The sequence below is a fragment of the Glycine max genome, chromosome 16 (assembly GCF_000004515.6).
Source record: "Glycine max cultivar Williams 82 chromosome 16, Glycine_max_v4.0, whole genome shotgun sequence".
Lineage (NCBI taxonomy): Eukaryota > Viridiplantae > Streptophyta > Magnoliopsida > Fabales > Fabaceae > Glycine > Glycine max.
The window spans coordinates 5,541,429-5,559,583 of record NC_038252.2 but is presented as its reverse complement, the minus strand read 5'-3'; the positions used below and the strand labels follow the sequence as shown (position 1 = coordinate 5,559,583).

At 34.0% G+C, this 18,155-nt stretch overlaps 3 protein-coding genes across 5 annotated transcripts; 1 reads left to right on the top strand and 2 right to left on the bottom strand.

The window, feature by feature from the left end:
* Nucleotides 1-328: 328 nt before the first annotated feature.
* Nucleotides 329-6,083, bottom strand: LOC100776801 (protease HtpX homolog). 3 transcript variants are annotated; one of them, XM_003547600.5, is made up of 9 exons: nt 5,651-6,083; nt 5,207-5,264; nt 3,891-3,958; nt 3,008-3,187; nt 2,607-2,703; nt 2,116-2,225; nt 1,874-2,007; nt 1,595-1,785; nt 329-636 (listed from the first exon to the last, which is right to left on the bottom strand). In XM_003547600.5, the coding sequence occupies exons 1-8, from the start codon at nt 5,867-5,869 to the stop codon at nt 1,662-1,664; spliced, it is 990 nt and encodes a 329-aa protein (XP_003547648.1). In that variant the 5' UTR covers nt 5,870-6,083; the 3' UTR covers nt 329-636; nt 1,595-1,661. The 3 variants fall into 3 exon arrangements, with proteins under 3 accessions (XP_003547648.1, XP_006599033.1, XP_040866740.1); XM_006598970.3 differs by lacking the exon at nt 329-636 and having other exon boundaries at nt 1,645-1,785; nt 1,874-2,009; nt 5,651-6,036; XM_041010806.1 differs by lacking the exons at nt 329-636; nt 1,595-1,785 and having other exon boundaries at nt 1,872-2,009; nt 5,651-6,036.
* Nucleotides 6,084-6,621: 538 nt separating this feature from the next.
* Nucleotides 6,622-7,962, bottom strand: LOC106796362 (uncharacterized). Its single transcript, XM_014768555.3, has one exon. The coding sequence runs from the start codon at nt 7,447-7,449 to the stop codon at nt 6,727-6,729; it is 723 nt and encodes a 240-aa protein (XP_014624041.1). The 5' UTR covers nt 7,450-7,962; the 3' UTR covers nt 6,622-6,726.
* A 4,568-nt stretch (nt 7,963-12,530) lies between these two features.
* On the top strand, nt 12,531-15,184 carry LOC100500039 (transcription and mRNA export factor ENY2). The gene is made up of 5 exons (XM_003547599.5): nt 12,531-12,738; nt 12,915-13,011; nt 13,263-13,357; nt 14,503-14,579; nt 14,935-15,184. Coding segments are annotated over exons 1-5 (345 nt in total). The 5' UTR covers nt 12,531-12,736; the 3' UTR covers nt 15,009-15,184.
* The last annotated feature ends 2,971 nt before the right edge of the window (nt 15,185-18,155 follow it).

The window sequence follows — 18,155 nt, the reverse complement described above, 5'->3', positions numbered from 1 at the left end:
TTGTGTAATTATACAAATACTCTTTATTTTTTTAACCATTAGTATAACATATAAGAGAGTGTCAATGTTTTCAAACATATAAGGGGTTCGATTTTCAATCACATAAAGGAAGGTTAATGTAAGAATAAAAAAAAGTGATGTTATGTGTAATTTGAAAAAAACTCAGATTCCAGTTAATTTGTTCAAGAAAGAATATATCATTGTACATGCATTTATAGCAATGGCTCGTGCTTTTGTTAAGTTTCTACAGGTCAAAATAGGACCATATCATTTTTTCTTGTTTGCATTGGTTTATATAATCTAATAGCAATATTGGAAACAGTCAATGTTTTAGTACTATTCAAAAAGAGCTTAGCTTATAGTGTAAAATACAACAAATAAAAATTTTCGGTCATAAAACTTACATAATAGTGTTTTCTACTCCGAGAAATTTTCTAAGCTAGAATTGTACAGGTAATTCTTTTCTTTCCAGAACCAATATTTCTATGAAATAATAATCCAACTCACCAAAATTCTACTTACAGGTTGACTAATATAACACAGTGAATACATACACGTTTGCAGCAGCCGTAGATAGATGCATAATAAATGCTACTTCCGCCTGAAACCATTTGAACATCTGCCACCACGCACTAACTGTTCCATAAAGTAAATAAAAAGTTGTGAGAAATGAAATTGCTACCAAGTAACCAAAAATGGACATTATGTGGAGATATAATATAAGTCGGGGTTATGGCTCGTCATTTGCTAAAACCAACGTTACTGGTGTACTTATTATTCCCTAAACCGAGTAGGAAGGTGGAAACTGTAAGAGTAGTTATATTTACATCTGTTGTCTCTTCCATTCTATTTTCATTTTTCACCCTATTTTCTTCTTATTCCTTTCTACTTTTTCCATCACATTACTTAGAGCATCTATCACATTCTCTCTTTATCTTTTCTTTTCTTCCTATATTTCTCTTCCATCCAAAATGGGTGGACGTTCATATTTTTAAAAATGTAATAATACTACTGCTGAAAGGAATGTGGACTTCGTTTTTTGTCATTATATGTAATCCATTTTCATATACTATTTGAAATATCTACAAATTACATGTATTACATCCCATCACCTATACAGTTATACAAATAGACTTCATATATTAATAGACTTTTTAGTCTTCCACTTATCATCCAAATTTGAATTTGGTCTCCCTATTTTTTTTTATTTTTTTTTTGTGAATTTATTCCTCTTACTATTTTAATTGTACAATTTTTGTCCATCCATTAACTCGACATTCAATATCTAACAGAAATGCTAAGTGCAATAAAAAGTATCATATCAGCATGGATGTGCTGATGAGAGTGTAACATAGAGTCATGTCAACATTTGCATTAAATATTAGATGTCAAATTAATAGATTAACCAAAATTGAACAAATTAAAATAGTTGTGGGACTAAATTTGAGAAAAAAATAGGGAGACCAAATTTGAATGTCAACAATAGTAATAAGACAAAAATTGTAATTAAGTCTAATAATTATTGTTGGCCATATTACTCTCATAGATGAAGTTTAGAAAAATAAAGCAGAAATTGTAGTTTTAAGAAATTAACCTTGAAGAACCTTGAGCTGCTGTGCACTTTCAACAAATTCCATGCATGCACTGCTAGACATTTCGTTCTAAGATTTGATCTGAATTCCTCGTTTCAAAAGAGATTTATAAGCTGGAGTTCTTGACCATTCATCAATTTCGCTAGCACGTAGAACAGGCAGAGGATGTGACAGTTGCCTTGTTTGTGCATTCCTTAATCAGCAGCAGAAGTTTAGCTTATGAATGAAAAAAATAAAAATCACAAAACAGCACAACTTGCCCTAAACAGGACGCTACAAACCTTATATACCACCCAATTGGGCTGGAAGCAGCTTTTTCATAAGAGCGAGCTTGCTCCAGGAATGCATCCACATTTAGTTGATCAGCCATAGATGGACATCCCCCAGCTAATTTCATGAGGACAGAGATGACAACCTCTTGTGGGGTTGGGGAATAAATTTTTAATAATTCAATATTTCAATCAATGTACAATAATCAATCTACAGATAGATTATAACTTCTGACATCAGCATAGTAGCATACCTTAGGGTCTTGAGCAACAAGAAGAGCTGCACGATCACAAGTCAACTCAGCTGCTCGAAGCCAGCGGAACAGCTGCTCTTCCAAAGTCTGAGCTATCATACCGCCAATACCTACAACAAATGGCACTAGTTATGAATAACTCGGTTGAAAAAAGTATGAAAAAACTCCTTGTTCTCATCAATATTAAAACAAGAGCCACAACCGATAGAGTAAAATATATATCCACCGTCAAAATAAGCTACACTTTCAAAGGTGAAAGAAAATTGTTCAAAAATTTTGCATTATCAGTAAGTCGTCAAGGTTGTTATACTTAACTAGTGGTAAGAGTGACATGGATTCCGGTTCAATCCATAGGAGTCAGACAAAAAATGTTTCTCCAACTTTGATCATCCAACATAGTTAACTACTTTACCATAATGTATAACATATCCATGTGTGGGTATTGATACATTATTGCAAACTTAAAAACAAAAATGCTCCATATCACCTACCAGGTACAGAATAGGCTCCAAGGGTTAGAATATTTGCATATGTAAGCCACACACCATGATCACATTTTAGGTGACCCAGCTCATGAGCCAAAACAGCCTGTTAAAGTGAACTGATTACAAGTTAATAACATTTTGGAATCAGAACAATGGATAAGACAGAAAAATATGGATTGACTAATAAATTGATCAGGAATTTTGAAATAGAATAACTCAAGAACCTATATATCATTTAATCTACATCCAACATCATTCACCTCAAAATCTATCTTCCAAAATCTTATTGCTTGTGGAATATGGACTGCGCTGAATTTTGGGGTGGAGGAGGGAACTTCGTGGATGCTAAACTAGTTAAGAAATTGGGTTGAAAATTAAAAAGACATAACAAAGAAACAAATAAGAACCTGCAACTCTGCTTTTGTCAGGAGCTCCACAAGGCTAGTATGAATGACAACGAAAGGTCGTTTACCACTTATAGCTAATGTATATGCATTTGGCACAGGACTTTGACGAACATATAGATCAGGGGCATCTACATTTAATATTTCGGCAGCTTCGACCATTAGGTGGTAAAGATCAGGAAGCTGACAAAACAAGAAGAAAAGTATATTTACTTATTTGAGGTAACATTAGATGGCAACAACTCAACAGGAAACGTAAATGCATTATTTGTTGATCCATGTTGCATAAAATAAAAACATGCCATGTTATCATTATTGAATTGCAGACAGGAAAATTCACTAACTGCATGTAATTTTAAAAGCAATTATGTCGCACAGCTCAACTGAGTGGAAATAAAAAATGTGAAGCGCAGATACTTCACAGCTCTCGTATATTTAATCACAACCAACATGGCTAAGTTGGACAAGTTAATTTACTGTCCTATCAAGAATAGTTGCACAGATGCACATGCACATTCATATATACAGGTACAAAAGCAATGGAATGCACTCTGATTCTTCATTTTTGAGGAATAAAATATAAGAAAGTGGAATTCACACAGATAATTATAGAGCTTTGCCAACATGCATTGCTTTTTGTAATGCATATGCATTTACTTATTTAAACTTGCTCAAATATGTAAATGGATTCACAACAGTATCATGACTGTATTTTCATCCTTTTGCATGTAGTAACAGTGGATTACAACAAAACCCTGCATTTCCACAAAATGGCAAGGACTATTCAAAACAGAAAAAACTATCTATTATATTGCATATCTGCCTATAATGCCCATTGCCAGGAACTTGTTGAAGTATATTTTATTTTACTTAGTCTAAAGGATACCTGATTTTTAGAAACAAGGACGGATGTCCCAATGTTTTCAAGGAGCATAACCTGCTCAGATACAGTTCCTGAAATTCATTTAAAGGGAACAATGTCATACAGCAACCTTGCCAGTTCACAGTGTAAGATTATTCAAACATATCATTGAACGTAAGGAAATTGAGTAACAAAAGCTATATATCCAAAACAAGGACATACTACAATGGCAACTATTTTCCCACTAGGATATGAAAGAATGCATTTAAACAGTGAAAATTCATAATTAGTATAGTGGTGGAGTTCTGTGCCTCATAAATGCAGTTGAGCATCATTGATCATCACATCAAAGCAGACAAATTCACTATTTATATGGAAAACAATAACTACACCATAACCATGCAAACAATATTATGAACAGATGAGGAGTCCTAGCTATTAAAGATATAATAAAACCATTCATGAGCTACTTTCTCTAAGTCTAGATTACTGATTGTTATTTGTTGATTGTTCTGTTATTCTGCAAAACATATAAAGTAGGGGCTAGCTATGTGGGCAAATATACAGAGTGACTTTTTTCTATCAACTTAAATAAATTCAGATACTTGTATAAACTATGTGAAGTGTGTGTACAATCTGGGCCACACAGAAAAAGTTATAGTGAGATTAAGTGTTGTCCCATGACTTGCATGAAAATATTTGAGGGGTATGAATAGGAGAGATTCTTTTTTTGAATATAAGAGGTTCTTGTCTACCTGAGTTTGGCCGATATGTTGGAATGGAATCCAATACAACACACTACACAGGGTTCTTTTCCATGTTTGGTACATTTTGAAAAACAGAATACAACAAAATATGGAGTTAAAAAAATGGCACATCTTGGTTCCACTAAATGGTTGAAATTTAGGAGAACAGAACAAAACCTTTCTAATTCATTTGGTTTCATCCTATTCTGTGTGCATACCAAATACTACCCAAGAATACCTACCTCAATTGTACTAAGCCAATAAACAATTGACACTTTATTAATGCACCAATGAACATAACATTTATCAATTAATGAAGAGTCAATACTTTAGGATGAAACTACTTCCTTATGTGCTTTTGGTGTTATTCTCCTACGGAATTGTGGTTTCACTTTGGTAATCTACACAGTAAAGATTTGCATTATAAGTCAGCATAGATTATGACTCCAATTTTGATTGGAGAATTACATTGAAAGCACTTATGTAAGGCCCTGTTTGACTAAACTTCTCAATAAACACTCATACGGGGAGAAAATAAGGGGGTAAAAAGATTTAATCTTCAACCATAAGTTAAAATTAGCTTATGCGTATTACCTAGAAGAGCTTTTCCCAGTTCGTTCAATCCCGGAATTGCTCTCAGTAGCAGCGTATTCTGGAACATTAAAATGAAAACCATAGCACCAATAATTAGCACTTCCCACGAGACAATAAGCATGAAAGAGAAACACAACTTACGCAAAAAAAAAAAAAAAATTATCAACAAATGTTAATTGTTAGATTTTATTACCAGGGGATCCACCCCGCGACCTTTCTCTTCATTCTTAATCGCCCAACCAACCTTATATCTCCACTACTTACGCAATTTATACTACTCATAGGAGAAGATAGCGATGATGAGAGAGTTTTACAAAAGTGGTTAGGTGCATAAGTTAATTTTAACTCATGGCAAAAGCTCAATTCATTTTTTTTCTCTATCTTATAAGTGTATATAGAGAAATCGATCCAAAACGGCAAGAAGAAAGGTGAAATTGGGCGCACCTGTTGATCAAGAGGGTGGCGAAAGTCGTCGGCGTCGAGGTCGCGGAAGACGACGGCAGAACCAGCTCTGCAAACGGGGAATATTCCCATTTTGCGGTTCTTCCGAACCTTTCCGAAGGCGATCGCCGGAGCGCCACCGAGCCTGAACCCGTCGGAAGCTAAGAAAAGGAGGGTGGGTTTGTGGAAGTGGCAGAAAGTGGAGAAGGGCGTGGAAGCCATTGAATTGAAGAGTGAAGAGACGCGGGTTTTGGTTGGGACTTGTGCACAGGGTGAGTTTTGTTTTGTGGTATTTGTATCATAGAAGATATTTGGGGGTGGGTTCGTGTAAGAGTGTTGTTGTTGTTAACGTAAGGGTAGTTGTGACCACAGTTGTGCTTATGGTACCTGTTTCGCGCCACTTCGTTTTCTGTTGACTTCGTTAAGTTAACCAATGGGTGCATGCTTGTCTTTTTAGTTCTTTAAATAATAAAAAATTTAATTTTAATATCCAAAAAAAGTTAGTTCTTAATAAATCCGTTGAAATAAAACTCACAATAAAAAAAATTCATATTTTGTTGTTGTCAGTGCCTCAAATTATCTTACCTATATTATTTTTTCTTTCTCTAGATGTGAGATAACACATTAGATATTTGTCAAATACTTTTCTTTTATTATCTTTATTTCTCTTTAAAAGTCTCAATCTTTTAAATTTTGTTCTTTTATATAATACCAAACTCATATTATTTCATATATTAATTATTTTTTTAAAAAAATAATTTTATTTAAATAAGAGAGAAATTATATTAAGTTATTAACATACATTTAGAAGACATTAATTACAATAATATATTATTTTGGAAGTGTATATAAATTTATAATAAATTTATTGTTATTAATTAAATTAACTATTATTATTAATTTTGATGAATTGGATAATTAGATCTTATAAATTATATTTAAAAATATTTATTTATTACAAATTTTAACAATAATTTAATCTTTATATTTACGAATATTTATTTATTATAAAATTTTAATTATATAAAATAAACATGTATTGGATTAGGATTTTACTTAGTTTATCGATGCATGCCTAATTAACTTTCTTGATTCTTCCTCCTCAAGGCATTCTCGCATTTGCGCTCGTTAACAGCTTCCCAATTAAATTCTGGTTGGACTTTGATTCCCACGTGGTTAATGCTTTGGTTAGGTGTTACTCTGTGTAGGGAAACTGCGTCGGTGCCCGTCGCGTGTTTGATGAAATGCCTGAGAAAAGTTCGAGTCTTTGGACCACTATGGTTTGTGGGTACGCTCAGAATTTCTGCTCCAACGAGGCTTTGGATCTGTTTGAGGATATGGTTGGGGAGGGCTTTGAGCCCAGTGGCTCCACCTTGGCGTCGGTGTTGTCCGCATGTGCCCGGTCGGGTTGTCTCGAGCTCGGGGAAAGGATTCATGAGTTTATGATGGTGAAAGGGGTTGGACTTGGAGATGGAGTGATTCTCGGGACCGCGTTGGTTTACTTGTATGCGAAGAATGGGGCGATTGCGATGGCGCGAAGGTTGTTCGATGAAATGTCGGAGAGAAATGTTGTTACTTGGAATGCTATGATTTGTGGGTTGGGTGCTTATGGGTACGTGGATGATGTGCTTGATTTGAGGGAGTGGGTTGTTGTTCCCAATGGTGTCACCTTTGTTGGAGTTTTGTCGGCTTGTTGTCATGCTGGCTTGATTGATGTTGGTTGTGAGATTTTTCGGTCGATGAAGTCGGTGTATGGAATTGAGCTGAAGATTCAGCATTATGGGTGCTTGGTTGATCTTCATGGGCGAGGGGGTAGGTTGCTAGAAGCGGTGGAGCTGGTGAAAGAAATGCTGTGGAAAGCTGACATGGTTGTTTTGGGAGCTTTTGTTGGCAGCTAGCACGAATAGTGGGAATACTGAGGTTGCTGAAAGAGTGGTGAAGGAAATTCTTGCTCTGGAACCTCAGAATAATGTTGTTCTTTCTGCTTTCTCTAATATGCAGAGGCTGGACACTGGCAGGAAGTTTTGAGAATTAGGAAGACAATGAAAGAAGGAAACTCAAGAAGCCTCCAGGGTGGAGCCTTGTTGCCACTTAGAGTTTCTCTTAGAAAATATTTATTTTATAATTTAAAATTTAAAGTTAATCAGATTTTTTTTTAGAAAACAACATGTTTTTTTTTTTGAATTGGTTTCCCGTAAAAGTATCCCACTATCTTTTTTAATTCCTACATTTTAGGAATTTCCCTTTTTACTTGAGTTTGTTTCTTTTGCTGCATGTTGCACTTTTAGTGGGCAATACTAGTACATCTCTTTTCCTATAAATATTCAGCTTCCTGGTCTCAAATAGACACAAGAAACAGTACATTAGCCTTCATTGGTTCAGGGATCTTTCACTGCACACATTTGATCCAACAGGTTGACCTATCTTAAGAGAAGAGTGCATTAATTTTAAGTACCATTACATTGGAGCGTTTTCTCTCTAAAGATAATGCATTGCGTGTTTCAAAATAGGCTATTCTAAACTCATTTTTTGAACTTTAATTTTACTCTTTGTTTGCTTTATTGTTTGTTGTTAACTGCTTGTTCTTATTAAATAAGATTGTTGTCTCCTAATATATTCTCTATGTCATATTTCTTCTTTTGCTGCTATATTCTTTCCTAACAGTTTCTATCATGTCTTGTGTGTAACATCTCATTTTTTTTCGTATATAAAATTTTAGAGAATAATGATGTTTTATAATTACATAAATAAAGAAAAATAGTTATAATAAAATAATGGTTTGAGAGAAAATAAGAAAGGTATTTTATTATTCATTTGATGAAGAATAAAATAGAGTTTCTTTTTTTATAAAATAATAAAAATAAATAAATAAAGTAAATAATAGGTCGTGAATACCCCTAGTTATAAATAGCGACATGCTAGGTCAGTTTTCAAACAGACTTCTCAGCCTCTTCTGCCTACCAATTTCGTTTTTTCTGTCTTCCTCTCCCAAAATCCTCTCTTTTTCCCGCATACCATCAAACCTGTCTCAGAAAAATGACGATCTCAGACTCATTCACCATTGGATCGTCGTGAAATTTAAGTAGCATGTTCGAAATCCATTTCCGAGCATTCTCACCGTTGGGAATTTCGATATCACGTCTGATCTAAGAGAAATATCTCTCGCATTGTAGCATTTTTCTTTCCCGCAGAAACCCAGAGTTATCTTGGTAAAACTACGATCCCCGTTTCGTTAACCGTTGGATTGTTGTATAATTTGGATATGTTGTTCAAAATTCAGTTGCGCACGCTTTGACCGTTGGGATTTGCGAGATAATGTTCGTGGAGGGAGAAAAAGGAATCGCATGAAGATAGTCCTAATGGAGGCTTTAATCCTTTCTCCGTTTCTCTGACGTTTGGGAACTCTATCGGAGCAGTCGGAGGAAAAACTGGAGGAATCTTAGGGAACCGTTAGAGATGACGCTATCGCTGTGGGAAGACACGTGAGTCCGCTTTAGAGATAAGGGATGAGTTTATCGCAACTGGGGGTTAGAATGAACATGTGTAGGGATCCTTAGAGAACTAAATTTGGGTTTATTTTAAGATGTTTATTGAATTATAACTTTTTCTTTATGATTATAAATACAATATTATTGTGTTCTATGTACCAATTGATGTCTTGATGAGAATTGATTGATAAACTTGAGTGCTCTTGATGTCTTTGTGTTTAACCCATGATTTTGATTAATTGATTTTGATACAATTGTGAGAAACTATTTCAGAGGTTTTACACCCCATGTTGTGATAAAGTCTTTTGTATAAATTGTTATGTTTAGGTTATGAAATGATGATTCAAACTGTGCGTATGTGATAAATGGAACATGTGACGGATGATGAAATACATGTGTATTGAGATGAGATGTATGTATTGAGTTGTGAACTATGAATTGCAATCACACAATTGTAAGACCCTTTAAGGGCGACGAGTATTGTGATGGGATCCACTGTGAGAACCCGACGAGTTAAAATAATTTTGAAAACAATTGAGTAAATGTATGTATTGCATAGTTCATAAGTAAAGTGTACATGATCCATGAGGTGTGATAACATACTATTTTGATATTATACCATTGTGATTGAGATCGAGTGTATGTGATAAATTGTGTATGTGATTGAGATATTGTGTGCATTGAGTATGAACTATGAATTGTATAATCACACGACTATAAGTTCCTTTAAGGGCGACGAGTTAATGTTAAGTCCATTTTTGGGCGACGAGTTAATGTTAAGTCCCTTTAAGGGCAACGAGTTAATGTTAAGTCCCTTTAAGGGCGACGAGTTAATGTTAAGTCCCTTTTAGGACGACGAGTTAAAACTATTTTTTTAGAACAATTGAGGAGTCGTGTGTTTTGTACAGTTCATAGATAAAGTTTGTGTGCTAAAATATTTTCTGGGTTGGACCTGAATCAGGAGTGAGAGGCCCTGACGGACTCTTCGGAGTGTAGGCCTTGGGGTCACACGGTTTGAGTGCTCCTTTAAGCCTGTGTTGATCCCATATGGTTGGAGCATTCTCGTAAAACACTGTGACCCTGACTGGTCTCCCTATGATATTACCTAGTGAGAGTGACTTGACTTACTATTGTGTGGTTTGTCTTGTCATGTACTCCTAGGCGCCCGACGAGGTTTTTCACTAACATGGTACCACATTGCATATAGGCTTGAGTCTTAGCATAACTGTTGCATACGCTTGCTAATTGTTTATTATGAAATTGATGTGTTATTATGTCTTGATCGAAGTGTGTGATTCCTGTGTATTGTAATTGATGATTGAAAGATGTGATTGATGGATGAAAAGTGTGATTGATGAATGACAAAGTGATGAAATAATGTGAGATATGCTAAGTAAATTGTATTTGGCTACTATATGTTGTGTTATTTCTCTCTAGTAGTTAGAAATGTGATAACTCATTCCCGGTTTGCTGTTTGTGTTTGGATCCTGTGATGATCTTGAACTTTATGTTCGGGGGAGCAGATGAATAGGTGGATGACTATGAAGAACCTCATGCTAGAGGACACGGAAACACCACGCTCTGATAGGATGTGACATTAGGATATAGGTTCTATATTAATTGTATGAAACTTAGATGGCCTTCTTTGAGCCAAAGTGAATTTATTATTTATTTAGAAAAATTTTATGATGATGTTAGAAAAGTGAATGTGAGCCTTTTACCCATTTGAAAGGCTTGTATTTAAAAATGTTTTAAAAATACTTTTAATTAATATTTGAATTTTTATTTCTTTATTAATATATATGTGAGGGGTAGAGGGTGTCACATTGTGTGTAGCAAATACTGGTCATTTTGGAACATATTTGATTCTTTCATTATTAACAAAAGGTGAGGAAGTGAGTTATACTGATGTATACTTCTTGATCACCTGATGTCATTTTGAAAATAGTTATGGTGCTAAATGAAGAAGTGTTGCTATAGAGCTGTAACAATATCACAAAATGACATGTTATCACATCCTAGTTGCAAGAACATGAGTATACTACACTAGGTTCAAAGGATACCATTTATTTTTGCTCAGAACTACTTGAGCAAGAGCAGTACAAAAGTCAAATATCCTAGTGTGTTTGGTGTTGAAGCCCTTTATATTAGCTGAGAAACTTTCAAAGATTTTACTTCTATCCAATCCCCGGTATTGGCTGGAACTCATGGACCGAAGAGAGAATTCTATGAAGCTTTCTTTCATAATGCTTGGTATTTCTGAAGCAGATATATACAGGTATAGCCTTTCATCATACTGACTTGCTGAGATAAGACAAGGCACTACCAAAGTCTTGTCATTTATAGTAAATGCCAAAGCTCAATGCACAAGTTATGTTCTTACTTGTGTAGTTGTGTGCTTTCTTTGGGTGATCAAATATTGTTCATCTGTCAGGGTCATTGAAACATGGAAGAGCTACATTCAACACTTGATTAGATGAGATGAAAATGGATGTTGGCTTGTTAACACTGATTTAGAGAACTAGGCAGAAGAGCTTGGCACACACTTTCCCATTGTATTGAAACCTAATTGTACAATTGTGATACTTTTGGAGACCCAATTGACCTAATTGGTAGGAATCTAAAATTGTTCATTTTTTATACCGGTGAGACCTAATTAGTTAAAAGACTAAAATCAAAAACACCAAAAGTACAATTAAGCTAAAATCTTTATATTTATTGTGTACAAAAATAGAAATTTTCAAAGAATTTTATTGTAATGTTGTGATACTACAAAGTCGTCTTGTATGGTCATACAATTAAAAATTATTATATTTTTAAAATATTTACTCTAAAAATCATACTACTATCAAAATAAAACTCTATTGTATGATACTTTAAAAAAATTACTAAATTATTTATTTAATTCCTATAGTTAAAAAGATTTTTTATTATATGATATTTTTTAATTTTTAGTGTCTATATTATTTTTAATTATCGTCATAGGAACTAAAAAAATCAAAATAATGTGGCTGGATTAAAAATAGTTGAATATGATATTCATAAAAAGTAAAAAATTAAAATTTTAAAAAAATAATAGGATAAATAGTCACTTTTGTCCATCAATATATAATTTGCTGACAAATGCGTTCCTGAAAGTTAAAAATACAAAATTTAGTTATGTGACTGTTATCGTTTATAAAATAACTGGAGGGACAAATTTATTACTGAAATGATTGTTAACGTGAATTGTTAGAATATGGACATATTTATCTTAATAATTTTTTTTTTCATTTTTTCAATGTTACAAATATGTTCTTGAAAAATAAAAATATAAAATTTAATCCTTAAAGATATTAAAAAGTACCATAAATATATATATATATATACGACTTTTGTTAATATGAGAAAAAAAAACAAGAACAACAAGAGAAACGAAACAAGGCGGGTCTAATTTGCAAATACAATATCCGTCGTTTAAGGCGAAAAGGAAAAAAAGTTGCCAGTGAGGAACGCGAAGACGCGAAATAGGGCATAGGCGACAGTGCGTTTGGCTACCCTCAGCAATCGACCTCATCTTCTCTCTCTCTAACCATCGTATCTGCAACTTCAACTAACTTTTATGTGAGCACCCACAATTTCTTTCACGCCTTCACCTGCAGTACCTTCTTCCTTCAAATCAAAACAATTTAAAAAAACCCTTCTTTTTTTCGAATTAAAATAAAATGTTACGATCCTCGTAAGCTTTCAGCATGACACGTAATTGGGTTTGTTTGTTTGATTGTTTTGTGAAACATAAGGAAGCCGAAGGCGTCAGTGAATCGACCCCCCACACCAGATGTGGCCGAAAATGCCCCTGAAAGGGAACCCACGCTTCAAGAGCTCATCAACATCAAGGTTTCATCTTTTCTTCTTTTTCTTCTTTTTTTTCAGTTTTGAGTTACTTCTTTGTTGGAGTGGTTATGGGTCTTGAAAGGTAAAGTTTTTTACGTTCCTTTTTTGTTTTAATCGGCAAATGTTAATTGTAGTTTATTTAGTTTTTTTCTTAGCAGAAACGATCGATCGAACCCGTGACCTTTTTCTTCTTCCATTTTTTATTAACCATGCAACCAACCTTATATCTCTGTGTTGTTGATGTTGTTGTTCAGTTGATCGAGACCGGAGAGAAGGAGCGTCTCATGGAGCTGTTGAGGGAAAGGCTTGTTGATTGCGGTTGGAAGGATGAAATGAAAACTCTCTGCAGGTAATTTTTTTATTTTTATTTTTCTCATCGTTATTCATTAATCTAGAAAGGATTTGCGAGGAGCTTTTGGGGTTCTAGTTTTATTTACTATTTAAGAGAAATGTTATTCATCAATTCTTTTTTTATCGGCAAATGTTTGTTGCTTGATGTTAGTTTTTTTTGTTTGTGGGAGAATTCGAACCCATAAATTCTCCCTCCTTCCTTTCTCCCTTTACCACTACGTCAAATTTTTAACCCCTGAAAGAAAGAAAAAATGTGATTTTCAATAAATATCAACTAATAGTATATTAAAGAATGTGTTGCTAACATTTATCTTCTTATCAATTCAAGAGAAATGCTAATAACTCTCTTTCCGACACGATTATGTGAATTTTATCTTCCTCTGGGACGGTGTCATTCTCAAATAGTAGAAATGTAGAATTTTAGAAAGAAAGTGTTGGGAAGTGTATTGCTATTACTCTCTCTGTTCACTAAGTGTTTTCTAGCAGAGGGGAAAACAGAAAGACTCAAATTTGAAATTAAATATTCATTGTCATCTATTTCTACACTTCAGATTTCCCATTCAGAGCACTAGCACAAGCGTCTCTTAATTTTCTAAGTAGAAACTTCTACTTATGGGAGTAACGAGCCCAACATGTTCTCATATATAGATACCCTTCAAAATGTTTTTTCGCATAGTATGAATAGACAAAGACATGAAAGGTTCGGATACTCTAGGCATCCAACAGTATTATAGCTTTTGGTTAAAATATCTAATAACTAAACTGACTTCTTTCCAATTATAAATGAAAGTTTCATTAGCACTGTGGTTATGTCCTCTTCCAAACAAGTTCAAGTTGTTTTATCATGTTTGTACTGGCTCAACAAAGATGTATCATGCTCCAATTTCTCTTTACTTGGATAGACATTGATGCAAAGTTGTTTCTATACAAGCTGTATTGTTTGGCAGAAGGGAATAATGAATTATTTTGGCTTGGTTTGGTGCCTGCTTTTTGTATGTAGTGCCTAGGATCATTGGTATATGCTTTAGTTGGCACTTAATACTTAGGACTGTGTGACTGCACACAAAATGATTCTGTGGTAATATCAGATATTCTCCCTCGCTGTACATCCTTTCAATTGTTGTTTCTTCCTTTTTACTGCAGAGCCGTTGTGAAGAAGAAAGGGAGGAATAATGTTACTGTTGATGAACTTATACATGTAATCACTCCAAAGGGACGAGGTAGTTAATTAATTGTTTCATAATTTGATTTACTTTTCTTTTCTGCATATAAGAAGTTACTGAGCCTTTGGCATCATGCAATCTGTGTAACCAACTTCATTTTGTGGGATAAGACCTTTTGATGTTGTTGTGCATATAGAAAATTTGAATTTACATGGTTGAAGCACCACATTAGGTCAAATGCAAGGAAATCTTCAGAAACTATTGAGAAATGTTATAAGTAGCCCTTATTGAGCATTGTATTATGTGTTTGAATATTAGAAAGTGAACGATTATACCACGGTGTGTGGGTTTTCCTTTGCACAATAATGTCCAACTGACAACAGAGAGAACTTGTCAAACCTTTTTCTTGCAGCCTCGATTCCTGATTCCGTAAAGGCCGAGTTGTTGCAGAGGATTCAAACGTTTCTTGTGTCTGCTGCACTTTAAGATATCTCCATGGCTTGGTCAGTGTTAACCTCACCATATGTTGTAAAGATTCTGAGTGGAACTAGTAAGAACTGCACACATTTGTACTGGGTTTTGTTTGGGAGGGGTATGACTATGTCTTGTAAAACCATAATTATTTCACTCCTTTCAATATAAATTTGAGAAATATTTTTTTATGCAAAGTTGTTAATATGTAACAGCCTCATTCCTTGCATTTATTTTGGGTGTTTATATAAACTGCATCTTGTTACACACACAAGCATGTTCGTTTACTTGCTGCAACTGTGTTTGGAAATATCCTCATATCACATCTGACATATCCTGACGGTTTAACGTAGTGGTTAGGCACCCTGCGTTCACACATGAGGATGATCTATTTAGTGGGGAATCCCATGTTTGATCCCCGTCATGTGTGAAAACCCTTCGGGCCAACGACAGTCATAATACCACGAGCAAGATTAGTCGCTGGTCCAATGAATTGGGAGATATCTATGTCAGGACCCAAAAAAATACCACATCTGACATTAATTTTTTTTCTGATGCAAGCATATGGAAGGTACTTAATAATTCCTTTATTGGAAGATTTCATGTTTTTGTTTTCAAACAACTTAACTACGAAGCTAGTAAGGCCTACTTAGAAGCTAGTCGTCCAATGCTGAAACCTTGACTATGTTCATGGTATTGTTCAACTTGAGTAGATATCCATTTCAGGCCAAGTAATTCCTTGACTTACACCTATAATAGTAATTCCACACAACTTAAAACTTTTACTAACTTGAACATCAAAGTATATGCAGGTGCCACCATCTCAATTGCTAGATCCTTTTTAGCATCCAACCAACTTTCCCCTCCCACAACCCCACGATGGTGTACCTGACATGTCATAGAAGTTAATGATAACCCCTCACATTGGACCAACTGAAATGTACCCTCCCCTGGGCCCAAGATTAAACAGGGATCAAGGTTACAACTTCACTTCGATATTTTTGAATCTTGATCCTTTTGAAGTTTGATGTTGGCATCTTAGGTACAGCAATGAAAGGGGAAGGAGTGTGAGAGGATTGGTGCTATAACAACATTAATCTCTTTGTTGTGAGAAGAGCCAAAAGTTTTCCCACCAAATCTATAATCATGTGATGCATCATTACCGATATGCATACTATATGACTATTTCATTTTTAAGTTTGATTGTTTTATCTTTTGAAGTATATTTTTCAAGGGTGGCAAAAGTAGCGGTCAGCCTGCTTTCAACCCACCTTAAGCAGGGTAGGGTGGATTGACCTACTAGAAGAAGCAAATTGAGCAACATAACTCACTTTATTTAGAGCTAGGTTGGTGAGTGTTGATCGAGAATTTTCCATTTTCTCAGCCACATTAGTCACAACCATCTTCTCGGCAATATACGTCAACATTTGAGCAAAATAGCTTGATAATGTTAAATGTCTTTCCTTGTTCCAGAAAAATAATTGTAGACGAAACTGCATCCACTCGTGCCCTAAAAGCATATTGAAATTGGCTTGAGATGAAATGGCCATGAAAATAATCAGTCGTCGATGACTTTCAATTGTAACATCCAATGCAACTACGCCATGAGTATTTGACGAATTTCCGCTAAAATTGGATACCATAATGTGTGTGGCAATAGATCCTCAACCTTTTTCTTGAAATGTTTCAACTTTGTTACAGGTAAAATATTGATGCAAGCACCACCTTCAACTAGAATTTCCCCTTCAACCATTACCGTAATCATTAATGGCTTTATATGACACTTCATTTCGTCAATAGGTGGATAGAACACTGCGACATTGTATCTCAAGTGTAATACAAGAAACCTGAGTGACCTAAACTACAGTGTTCAGTCAAAGGATCATCATAATAATCTTTCCTCATACTGTCTTTGACTTTTTGACAAGCTTGATTTTGCTTAGCAAATCATGTCTGTAGAATCAAAATGACATCACAAATAGCTTCTAATGAATCTTCGAAATCGAAATCGAATTCTAAATAATCTCTAATTATCTTATCTTCGCCTTCCTTTGCAGTCCGAGGAGATGGATCAACATGATAATTAAATTAACTTGATTTCTCATACCCAAGTCCTACTTGACCTTATCCACATTCATTTAATCTACTTATTCAACTAATATTGCATTCAACCAAACTATTCTTATCCTCATTCGGCTAAAATTAACCAAATTATACCATTAAGCTAATACAAAACATAGTCAAATTGATCCAGTTAACATTAAAATTAGGCAAATTCCATATTAGCTGACAACAATTCTATGAAATTCTTAACATCTTAATTTCATCACTTGTAACATAATTTGGGTGTTAACAAATTCTATGAAATGATTACAACGCAAAGAAAAATTGTATAATGAAATAAAATTTATTCTATGTTTGGATACTTTTTTCAATTGTATACAAATATAAAGATTCTAAATTTAAGTGTAACATTTATAAAACAGAGAATTTTGTACAAGTTTTATAAATAGAAGAAATTTTGTGAAAAAGATAAAATAGAAAGAAAGATAGGGTAATTATTATTAAAATAATAATTGAACCATAATCAAATCAATATTAGTAAACTAATAATTTTTAAACAACACAATAATATTAAAGTAACATAATATCATAACTTTATAAAATTAAAAACTAAAACTAAAATCATGTTTTATAAGGTTTTTTCGTTTAAAATGCTCACAAAAGTTCAAATGAAATGCATAGTACTTAATTAAGCTTAAGTATCAATAATACACATCAATTCATCAACAATAGCAAGTTTATATTTAGAAAGAAAGAAAACAAAAAAAAAAGATAATGACATATTTTAAATTTATTTTTTATTTTCTTTTCAAAAAATTAAGGTAACTTTGTATTAAATATTTTCATTGCCGCTGTGAACTAACCTATTGCCATTTTCTGACTAACTATACCAATTTTGACCCATTTTCCCATTCAAGTAGTTTTTCTCCATCCAGACACTTTACCGAATCACCAGTCCAACGGACCGGTTCCAACAGATCCAATTTTCAAAACACCGATACCCTCTTCAAAATCTCTCTTTCAAAGTTCTAATGATTATTTTTTTTATAGATTTGAAAACAAAAACTAGTTTATATTTATTTAGCACCATAAAAAATT